Source organism: Mytilus trossulus, chromosome 2, assembly GCF_036588685.1.
Source record: "Mytilus trossulus isolate FHL-02 chromosome 2, PNRI_Mtr1.1.1.hap1, whole genome shotgun sequence".
In the NCBI taxonomy this organism is placed as follows: domain Eukaryota; kingdom Metazoa; phylum Mollusca; class Bivalvia; order Mytilida; family Mytilidae; genus Mytilus; species Mytilus trossulus.
In genome coordinates, this window is record NC_086374.1 from 93,720,473 (window position 1) to 93,732,918 (window position 12,446).

The 12,446-nt window shown below is 30.0% G+C and overlaps 1 protein-coding gene across 1 annotated transcript; it reads right to left on the reverse strand.

The window, feature by feature from the left end:
- Positions 1 to 2,731: 2,731 nt before the first annotated feature.
- LOC134706102 (uncharacterized) lies at positions 2,732 to 12,202 on the reverse strand. The gene is made up of 4 exons (XM_063564810.1): positions 11,974 to 12,202; positions 10,061 to 10,706; positions 7,738 to 7,847; positions 2,732 to 4,134 (listed from the first exon to the last, which is right to left on the reverse strand). The coding sequence occupies exons 1-4, from the start codon at positions 12,149 to 12,151 to the stop codon at positions 3,056 to 3,058; spliced, it is 2,013 nt and encodes a 670-aa protein (XP_063420880.1). The 5' UTR covers positions 12,152 to 12,202; the 3' UTR covers positions 2,732 to 3,055.
- Between the last annotated feature and the right edge of the window lie 244 nt (positions 12,203 to 12,446).

A 12,446-nucleotide genomic window follows, 5' to 3' on the forward strand; every position in this document is an offset into this window, starting at 1 on the left:
GCTAAATTAATTGACATACAATGTGGAACTTCACCTTAAAATGAAGTGTGTGTTTATTGTCCAATCAAATTCAAACAAACGAAGCTAGCCAGTTAATCAAATTCTTTATTTACTTTGAGCCTTACAGCTCATCAGTATAATCAAGTACATGTACAGTGTATACATATGGCATATTTCAAACAATATGCACAATAAACAATAGGTGACATCAGAAGTTTCATCAATACAAAATATCTTTTATTACAATTTACTGTTTCTTAATTTAAGAGAGAAATGTATATACTTTCCCAAGTTACAAAGCTGTTTTGTGTTTTCACCTGATAATAATTCTAATAATTTAAAAGTTGATTGCCAAGACCAGGAATACTTTTCGTATATTTTTTTCGCCAGTCAGTATATCTACTACATTGAAGAATAAAATGAAATTCATCCTCTATTACTCCTAAACCACTGATTATTCCACAAATTATTCATAACAAGCTTAAGACTATATATCAATCTTTTTACATATGTTGCCCAATTCAAACATTTTGAACAATTTCACACAACTTTTTTATAACAAGACCTAAATAATATACAATTGTCACCATTCAAAATTTTGAACCAAAATTTAAGTATTCTATAGTCACGCTCATACTGCAGTGGAAATCTACCTAATTCAAAATAAACCATCACGTTTTAGGTCTTTCTTTTGACACCCAATATCATTTTGCAGAAGTCCAAATGGACCTTTTCTATCATAGGAGATTTGTGTACTCCCCATATTTCACACCCATACATTAATATGCTACTAACATAAGTATCAAAAAGACTAAGCATTGTAAATACATTTTAACATAATGATGATGCAGTTCTTCTCATACTGAACATAGCTTATTTACCTTGTTCTGCATATTGTTTCTGTGTATTAAGAAATTTACAATTATAAGGTATTAATAAATAATCAAAGGTTTGCTTTGCAGGCTTTTATAGAAAAGCTGTAATGGCACTTTACAGTATGTGATATCATTGTCTGTCAGGTCATATATATATATGTTGCATTTTCAACAAAAAAAGTACAGTGTAACTTGATTACCTTCTCTTAAGTCTAATCATATTATTATTTAGTATGTTTAATACTGCTTCTCTAAATGCCATAGATGTGCTCCTAAATGTACATGTAAGTCTAATTAACAATGTCTTTAATTATTTGTTCGAAGTACAATAAGTAATATTTATAAAATAATGTCTATGATTGCAGGAAGATCCAAGTAAAAGAATCAGACATTTCATATTTGAACAGCTTAAAAGGTTATCCCATCAGCTATCTGGCACACAACACACCAGTCATGCAGGACACAAGTTATGGACCCTTTCCACTTGGAAGTGCATTAAGTACTCAAGTAAGTTAAATTCAAATTATAAACAATACTTTTCTAATAATTTGTATATAAACTTGTTCGATTTTATTAAGAATTTTATTATTTGGGTTCTTTAATATGCTGAGTCTGACTGTGTACCTAAAGGTTAAATATAAGTACCATATTGATGAATTGGTCTACATTACGGCCCAAAGGGTCCAAAATTAAACTTAGTTCAATTTTATCAAAAATTGAATTCCAGGGATTTTTTATTATACTGAATCTTACTGTGTATCTAAAAGTTTAATTTAGGTACTGTTATCAAATTGGCCTACATTAAGGTCCAAAGGGTCCAAAATTAAACTTAGTTTGATTTCTTCAAAAATTGAATACTTGGGGTTCTTTTATATGCTAAATCTAACTGTGTATTTAGATTTCTAATTTTGGGTCCAATTTTCATATTGGTTTACATTAATGTCCAAAGGGTCCAAAACTAAACTTGGTGTGATTTAAAAAAAAATAGAATTCTTGGGGTTCTTTTATAAGCTGAATCCAACTGTGTATTCAGATTTATAATTTTGGGTCCAATTTTCATATTGGTTTACATTAAGGTCCAAAGGGTGGAAAACTAAACTTGGTTTGATTTTAACACAAATAAAATGTTTGGTAGTTATTTGAAATCCTGCATCAAAACATGTATTTAGATTTTTAATTATGAACCATTGTTATCAAGTTTTCAAGTTGGTCCAAATTAGGGTCGAAAACTAATCTTCAAGAAAAATTAAGTTCTGGGGTTCTTTGATATGCTGAATCTAACTGACCCCAGAAACCCCCCTCTGGATCCGCCACTGTGACTGAGTATTAAATACTTGTAAGCTGTACATGTCTTTTGTTTCAAGTTATTGGTTGAACTTAACTAAGTGCATACTATACTTAAATGTTTAATGCAATATGCTAATGAGGGAAGACAGGAGGGGTCCTGATCCTGAACATGAAATCCTTATGTTCTGAATTTAAAATAAATGAATTAGCTAAATTCTTAGATAAGGGCATACGATACAGTTACAGGGGAGGTAATAAGGTTGTTAATGTAAATTGTTATTTTTGCGACGTCAAACTATGACTTGTCTGGAAAAACTGATTTTTATCATTCAAACTGATTTATCTTAAAAACAAGTTCATGGACCCCTTTTTTTTAAAACGGCGATTTGTTCCATTTTGCAAGGAGTGTGACCCAAAATTTATAATCTGTAAAAAGTGGATTTTTTTTAATTTTGACAAACATAAAGCAAAAAATGATGTTTTTCTTTCTCAATTCATTAACTTTGATAAAATATATGAGTTATTTCTGAATAAAAATTGCATAATTTTTTAGGATACTTATAAATACAGAAATTATCGATAATTTAACAAAAAACAATTTGGGTTTATCTTATAAAACAAAAATGTTAAAGTTTTGTCTTTCTTTTGAAAAAGAAAATACGGCTAGAATTCTGTATTTTGAGTATACAATATTTCTACCTCATTTTACTCAAAAAGTACCACATGAAGGTATATTTTTTTATAACATATTTGATTTTTTAATCAGGTAAACAATAGCCTAGATGCATATTTTCATCAACTTGTAAATATATGACCAAAACTGTATTGTATGCCCTTAATTGAAAATATGAACAAAAAACAGACACATGTTCATTGTACTAAAATACATGTAATTATTTTCGACGAATAATTGGTTTTTGAAAAGTTGTTAAAAAACAACATACATTCCAAATCTGGTTAACACGTCCAAACAAAGATAAAGGTACTTTTTGTCCAACTATTTTAAACTTCTTCACAGAACCTATAGTACGCTCAACATGTACGCGATGTGCAGCAATCTTCTTTGTTAAAAGTGCATCTGCTTGAGTCATTTGTAATCCAGCATTAGCAAAAGGTGGGATGTTTAACTTTAGTTTGCAATCTTCAACTTCTTTATGAATATTAAAACCCTTGTCTGCCATAATACCATCACCTTCCTTGATATGACCATGCTGTACTAAGTTTTGTAACATCTTCTTTAATCCCGATTGTTCAAATATATCTTTGTCTGATATAGCACCAGAAAATAAACATGAAGTAAATAAAAGTGACCCTCTAGGATCAACTGCTACCAAAGCTTTTAAAGTGTTTGTAGACTTGTAATTTGAATATGACTGTGACTGTGCATGCAGAGAAGAAGGCTTCTGTATTTTGATTTCTGTACCATCAATTATTGCCAAAGTATTAGGAAAATCCCTTTTATAATTTTCAGGCATATTTTTAATAATCATGTCACGTGGCGGCCAAGTACATACTGCTCCAAACCTTAAGTACATGAAATTTATCCAGTCACAAAAAAGTGAACTACAGTCTTGTGTAGATATTTGAAATCTGTATCCCAAATCTGTAAAGTCCAAATTATTTCTCAATTTACATAATGTAAAAAAAAACTGGTCCTTGATTTTTATCTTTATCTTCATATTCTTTGACATTTTTAAGGGATAATTTGATGAATCTGGCACTAAAAACTTAAAAACTGCATTAAATTCAGTATTGTTAAAGCCACTGTAGTATCTCAACATTTTGTCATCTTTAGTAAAGTTTTCAGCTGAAAAAATTGACCTTTCCCTCTGTTGAACTTGAAATATTTTCTGGGATTTCCTGGATGCATTATTCAATGTTAGCTTTTCATTATCCAATATTTTTCTTGCAAGGTCTCTCTCCAAAATCTCCTTTTGCACTGTTAGAGACAGAATATCAATTGGGTCAGCCCCTGAAATATAAAAAATATCATTAGATTCTTGTGACTTTTAAATATATGTTTGTTAAAGAAAAAAAAGTTGGAATCTGATTTTTTTTAGTTTCAAACAGATCAGAAAAAAATTAATTTGATGATGTTGTTTTGTCTATCAGTTCATAGACAAAATTTATTGATGTGAGCCTGATGTCGTCAACTTTATTTCATGGTTTACTCCAGTATAAAAGAGAATTTAGAATTAAATTATGAGAAAAAACTGATATATTTTATCTGTCAATTAGTAATAACATTAAATATTGTGGTGCAGACTTAAAAATTAAAAAAAATGTAAGGGTTCCGCAGAACCCAGTGCCTCGCCTATTTTTACTATTAATCTCAGGCTCAACAAAAATGAGGCAAAAAATCAATGAAAATATTCCTCTTGATACTATCTTATGATTGTAAGAAGCTTCTGTCCAAGTTTGGTAAAAATCTAGGATAGTTAATGAAACTAATAAATGTTTTGAAAACTTTAACTGCAGACTGTATGTAATGTTAACTGTAAGAAAATCTAAGTCCATTTAATATTAAAATACAGAAAAAATGGAGTTATCTTTTTACAAAATTTACTTCTGGATACTATCTTATGATCATAAATAAGCTTCTGTCGAATTTTGGTACAAACCAAGGATTGTTTAAGAACGTTATTAATTTTTTAAAAACTTTAACCAGAGTGAATGTAATGTTTCCCCGCAGAAAAACTAAGTCCATTTAAGAGTAGAATACAGAAAAAATGGATTTATTTTTTTACAAAATTTACTTCGGATACTATTTTATGATCATAAACAAGCTTCTGTCCAAGTTTTGTACAAATCAAGTATAGTTTAAGAATGTTATTAAAATTCTAATACACAGAGTGAATGTAATGTTTCCCTGCAGAAAAAACTAAGTCCATTTATAAGTAAAATATGGAAAAAAATGGAATTTTATTTTTTTTAAATTTACTTCTGGATACTATCTTATGATCATAAGGCTAGACAAAAACCAGTGTGCACCATTTTTTTATGTTATTTCTCCATAAACAGAAAAATAATTTCAGTTATTTCCTTAAATATTAAAATTTTAACAATCCCCTTTCTTTTTAGGCAGACTTTTATTCACAGAGAGAGATAGTTCCAGTGGAAACTGTTTGTGGAGATTTAGTTTTTCCGAAAGAAAATGGTCAATCTGTTTTATCAGAAAAATACAACACTTTGATAGACACCATTTCAAATGATGAAGTAAATATTATAGAAGAACAGACCAAAGAACAAGCTCAATGTGAAAAGTGGTTCAAGGAAAGAGAAAAGAGAATAACAGCATCAAACTTTCATAGAATTGTCAAAAGAAAAGCTGCAATTAATGACAAGTTCATTCTTTCCATAATGAAGCCAAAGCCTTTCACTAGTAAAGCAACATCATATGGAAGAAACAATGAAATAAAAGCTAGAAACTCATATGTTCAAACTTCTGGCCATCATGTTCATGATTGTGGGTTTGTAGTTAACCCGAGGTACCCTTTTATTGGTGCTACTCCAGATGCCAAAATATGTGACAATGGTGTAACTGGAATTATGGAAATTAAATGTCCATTTAGCCAAAGAGATAACCTAATCACTGACGCAATGCAGGGTGCAGACTTTTGTTTAGAGTTGTCTGAAAATGGACCAAAATTAAAAATCAGTCATGATTATTTTATTCAGGTACAAGGTCAATTACTTGTAACAGGTTCTCAGTTTTGTGATTTTGTAGTCTATACAAAGAAGGACATCCATATTGAAAGAATTTATCCAGACAAAGCTGTAATGCAAAACATTCTTAATAAGCTTGCAGACTTTTATTTTGATCATGTACATTTATAATTTTATTCAGTGTGTAAGAAGTTTCTTGCAGGTTAATTCATTTCATGTTTGACAAAAAAAAATCATTTATAAGAATACTAGTTGTGTCATTGGCATTCATATCACATTCTTATTTATATATTACAATGTTTTAGGTGAAATAAAAAAAATGTACAACTTATATAAATGATAAAATGAATCAGAAAAGCATTACTTTAGGAATAAATATATAATTGGAAAATTTTATAGGTTTAATGCAAAGAACTCCTTATCAAGATATTTGATGTTAAGGAAATGGCAGGGAAAGGATTTCTCAGACTTTTACCTTATATATTTGGCTTTTGTATTATTTGGGTCACAAATTGTAAGAAAAGAAATCTTCAGTTTGCTTATATTTTGTAAATGATCATTTAAATATTTCTATAAAAAGAAAAGTGTGTGATGGGGCAAAATATTTAACCCTATGTCTTAGCTAGGGGAAACGCAAGAAGTTCGAAAATTTGACAAGGAAAAAAAAAACTGTTTGCAGGATGTTAAAAGCATAATTTTTAATTATTATATTGGAAGTTAAAGTTGTACCTAACACTTATTTAAGTTCAGGGGATTAAATCTGTGATATCACCTAGATGTTTTAATCACCTTGCATTGTTAATGAAATATAAAGCTTTTTAATTATCAGAAATAGTGTTTGTCAAACTACTATATCTCTTACAATTTTTTTCTCAAGAGATTGGTTCAAGTTTTTTGAAATTTTTATATTTTTTTCAAAGGATCAAAATAAATATTTTGTAAACAAATTTATGAAAATTAAACGAGCCAAATTAATTTAAGTCCAGGTGTTGGGTGACACCTAAATTGGTGTCATTTTGGTATATACATGTATAGTACATATAAATGGTTTGTCAAAGAACCCCTTTTTATTTTTAAGCCTTGGACATTTTTTAAGAATCCCTCCTCTTGCTGACTTCATGTCGAACATTCTTTTTAATTTGTACGATTATTACTTTATCAAGATTTTCAGCATACCTAACACTGCAGGGAGAAAACTCTGTAAAATCAGCTAAACGTTTTAATTAACTTGCATTGTTAAGGAAACATTAAGCTTCTCAATGATCAAAATTACTGTCTGTCAAACTGCTATGTAAGCAGTGTAAATTTCTGGTAAAATGGTTGGTTCAAATTTTTAGAAATTTTTATATTTTTGTCAATTGATGATCAAAGTTAATACTTTGTCAAAATTTTGTGAAAATTAAACGAGCCAAATTAATTTTAGTAATAGTGTTAGGTTCCACCTTAAAAGTAATTCAATTCTGAAAGTGATATATATCAATAAATAAATTTAGAGAAAACTTTAAAAAAAAATAATCTACTATTTCAAAGTTTAATACAAGGTCGACAATAAAAGAGCACTTCTTTTATACCAAGATTGATTTTTTTAACAAAATTAAAATGTGTTTGTTTGTTGTACATGCTGTTTTCTGCTTCTTGGTTGGATTGTGGTTTTTCTGACGCATACCCCATTTCAACTCACAATTTTATGTTATTGAATCACCTTGCATACTAACAACTGTATTAATAAACAGTACTGATCACAAACTTTGTGTTATGTCATTTATCATTTGTGAACCAAAAAATTGAACCATCAACAAATGAAAACATCTTTTTGAAAAAGTTTAGTAGTCCTGAAAAGGACTGTTTTTGTAATCATTGTCATCCTCTGCTGTACAAATATCAGTCTTAGGCACACATTTCAACTTACATCCTCCTTCTGTTTGTATAGCAACAGTGTTTTCTTTGTTAAAATCAGGTGGTATATTTTCTTTGTTGGAATCTGGTGTTATTTCTGTTGTTTGAATTTCTGATGTTTCACTGAAATAACAAGAAACCAATGTGGACCTTATTTTCGCAATTCCATAGATTGCTTTATATAGTCTACAACACTAGACAAAATATCTTTATTGGGATCTAGAATAGTTTTAAGTTTAGAGTTTGAGTCAAGCTGGTTAAAATTAGGATAATGGGTTTTAATTGCATTTATAAGGGAATGTCTTACATTACTGTTAATTTGGCAATGAAGGAAAAAGTGTTCCTCATCATCTAAAATTTTACAAACTTTGCACAGTCTGTGTTCTCTTTGAATTTTTTTGTAACGTCCTAATTCAATTTCCAAATTATGATCACTTACACGTAATTTTGTTAAAAGCTGACGACTATTAAAATTGTTTAGATTGTGCAGGTAGTCCTCAAATTTAATTTCATTTTTAAGTTTACTATAAAGGTAAAGTTTTGAACTGTTATCAATATTTGAAAGAAAGTTACAAGTCAAGTCAGTACAAGCATGGAAGTAATATTTTGCTTTTAATTCTTTACAAGAAAATTGTTTAAATACATAATGTACATTGTATATCATTTATTTATTTCAATAATTATATTTCTTTGATGTCTTCTTTTTGTCATCCATAAAAAAAAGGAAAATAAATAAAAAAAAGTTGCATTATTGATTATTAATGATAACCCTAAGAAAACAATCTTTAACAGGTTTAGTGGAAAATAAAATTCATTTTTGTTATCATGACATTGGAAATCATACACACCATCCACACAATATACATGTTCATTGTAGATATAAAAAAAAAGAAGATGTGGTATGATTACCAATGAGACAACTGTCCACAAGAGACCAAAATGACACAGACATTAACAATTATAGGTCACCGTACGGCCTTCAACAATGAGCAAATCCCATACCGCAGAGTCAGCTATAAAAAGGCCTCAAAATGACAATGAAAAACAATTCAACCAAGAAAATTAACGGCCTTATTTATATAATTTTTTTTTAACGAAAAACTTTGTAACACATAAACGGACGATTTAGCGCCAAAGTAGAACCCATTTTAGCTAAAATCAAAATTGTCAAAGCCCATTTTAGAAAAATATTTTTAACCCATTATATAATGATACTGAGGGGGAGGACAGGGGTAAGGGAGACAGGGAGAAAGGGGGTAGGAGAAAGGAGATGAAGGCTGGGAAAAAGGAGAAAAAGTTGGAGAAAAAAATTAAATATGAAAAAATAAAATATCTCTCTTTTTTCCGGTAAATTAAAAATATAAAATAAGGAGAAGAGGGATAGGAGAAAGGAGAAGAGGGGTAGGAGAAAGGAGAAGAGGGGTGGGGAGGGAGAAGAGTACCCCATGTCCTCCCCCTCTATACTTAGTATAGTAAATAAAAAAACTTTAACAGACTCGATCAAGACAATATCGAACATATGCTGTCCATTAAAATACAGCACGTAATGTCTAAAATATTTAATCAAATGTTTAAAGTTCGTGCTACCCTGATATCATCATAGCTGTTCACGAGATAAGTACAACAAACTATTAACTGAATGGACCTCGGATGAACACATCTGATTAGCCAAAATTGCTATTATTTTTTTTGGTTTATATGCCTGTTAAAAAGTAATTGATGAAGACAAAACGTGTTGGTACAATTCCTTTTTTGCTATGACAATTCGAAAATACCCCAGCATTTTTCATGATTTTCGCATTTTTCATCCTTTTTACCCTTTTTTGTGTGATGATGTAAAAAGTCAGCTTCACTATTGAACTTTTTTCTTACTTTCACTTAAAATGAAGCGGATCAATCTCAATAAATTTAACTAAAATAACACTAAAGGTTTGACTCAATATTGAGAAGTTTTATATAATTGTTTTGCTTTTTCGTGTCAATTTCACCATGCTGTCAAATTTGTAAATGGGATTTTTCTCTTTTAAATAGAAAGAAGATTTTTCTCTTTTAAATAGAACGAAGAACATAGTATTTCAACTTATTTTGTATAAACTTTTTAAAATTACCGAACTTCGAGGAAAATTTAAAACGAGAAGTCCCTAATCAAATGGCAAAATTAAAAGCTTAAACACATAAAACGAATGGACAACAACTGTCATGTTCCTGACCTCAGAGTTCCTGACTTGGTAAAGACATTTTCTTGTGTAGAAAATGGTGCCTCTCACTTGTATGCCAGTGATATGAAATTCCATAATTACAATTGTGTTTCATACATTTTTTTTTATTCAAAACACGTCTTAGGTAATGTCATTGTAAAATTAATTTTAATTTGCACAGCCCCAAACAAATTATTACTACTCAACTGATCTACGTCATAGTTCTCGTGGGGGAAATATGGATTTATCATAGATTTGTTAAACATCAAATGAGCTCGGGACGGTTTTACTAATGCTGTACCAAAATCGTAGTTATGCTCTGCGCACACTCCATATTTTCGTCTACCAAACCACGTCAAATTCATAATGGTCTCATATGGTTTGAAAAAAGAAAATTCACGCACTCTTATCCACGGTTGATCATCTGTGGTCGAAAAATTGGCTATGAATGTGTCTTGATTAAGTTTGATTTCGTAAGAAGAATCTGACATATTCATGTTAGCTTTAGAGGCGTCTAGTCCATACATGATGTTGGATGAAATACTGTTCAAAGACGAACTTTCGAACAATTTTTGTTTATAATTCAGAACAGATTTTTTGCTTTTTAAAGATGTGACGAACGGAATTTCAAACTTGAATTCCAAGAAGTCCGATCGGAGTGCAGAAGACACTGAAGGCCCGCAGTTATATTCTTTTCCTATTTCAAACAATACAGGGTGCTGATTCGGTGGAAATCCAATAAACGTTTTATTCATGAGCTTTACATCCGACATATCTTCATGGGCTGAAAAAACATCATTATTCAATAAATATATTTATTTCAGTTTCTCACAAGACATAGGTAAAATATCTTTGTTCTTTAACTTACTGTTCTATATTATACTGCATAGTTATAAGAACTCTTACCTATCTTGATTTTGAAATGGTTGTTAATCCTTTCCATAAATTAAAAAAATATTACCGAGTGTAGCGAGAGTTAAAACAATTTTTACGATTTAATAACGAAGTAAGGTACTAACATCTCTCCTCGATTCATCTTTCTCTAAGCATATCAGTGAGGGAAAGCCGATGGAAACCAATTAATCTAAACTCAATAACCCTTTCAATTATGATTTTTTATACACCGATTTAAAAGTACACCAAACGGAACTAAAACTGTAGGAGATGTAGGTTATACGTCAATAAGACAGCAATCAAAAGACAAAACAACTTATGACATCTAACGGGAAACATATAGTTTTAAACAATTAATATAGGTTTCAAAACAATATGTCAAATTCTTGATCGTCACTAATTTATATAAAAATTGTGAATAAATTTAGCAGGAAAGATAAAAAAAAGCTACCATTAAATTCTTCTAATAATGTAACAATTTGGGAAGGAGCCTAAATGTAAAAGAGTTACTAATTTAAAACTTACCAACCTTTTACAACATAAAGTTGTATTTCCCCTTTCCCAACCCTACAAGAAGCTTTCCTATGAGTCGTGGATTGCGAAATATCGTCCGCCTATTTTCCAAAATTTTCACGGAAATTTATGGCGTCATTTGTTAAAACAATTAATTGACCAATCAAATCGGTATATATGATTTAATCTGCACGGTCGTAATGAACCTTTAAACCGAACGTCATTCGGGTTAATTAGGGCCACCCAAGCCGTGCAGATTTAATGATATATACCGACTTACTTTGTTTTTAACTATAACTAATATGAGGAACATCGACTTCAAGATGTTTCAGCTTTACTAACGTATTTCCCCGATGTGTATATTCCCTAATGCAGAACTTAGCTGATGTAACAAGATAACATGTGAACAAAGGCCGTGATCTTTCACAGTTAATGATAGTTATATTACATCTTGCTAGTCAAAAGCGACTAGAATAGTACACTGAAAATACTATTTAGTTTGTTTCAGGTTCCTTTACTAAATTTCTTTGGAATACAGATAGCTGGAAACATTTTATATAAACGACTTGTTTGCTGAAATAAAAAAGTTGTAAAAAATACATTTTGAACAAAATAATGCCAGTTATTTCTCTACATAAACATACCATTCATCATGTGAATTGCACTGCTTGTTTCTACACCTAGTATTACCCACCATGCATGGTATGTTCCACGGATAAAAGCTTCATGTTTATCCTCACTATTACGTATTAATTCATTACAACTACTAGAAATTATAAAACATATCGAAAGAAATATCAAAACTGTTGCGTATCTGTTCATGGTTTACATAGAAATGATCATATCTCTTATCTCATGACGATTCAAATTGATAAGTAAGAAATGGTAGTTCAAGTCACTAATAGATAATTTACCACTGTTGACATCCAATGAGAATTTAGATTATCTATCTTACTAGTATGTCCTATACAATTCCCAATCTACATATAAAAAGTGTTCCTCAAACGTTTTGTCAGTCTCACAATTTTAATTAAAATCCTATCGGAAATAACATGTTTATCATTTCTTTTAATTCTTTTTAAGTGATTTTTTTAGCTAATTTAAACACAATTTATTA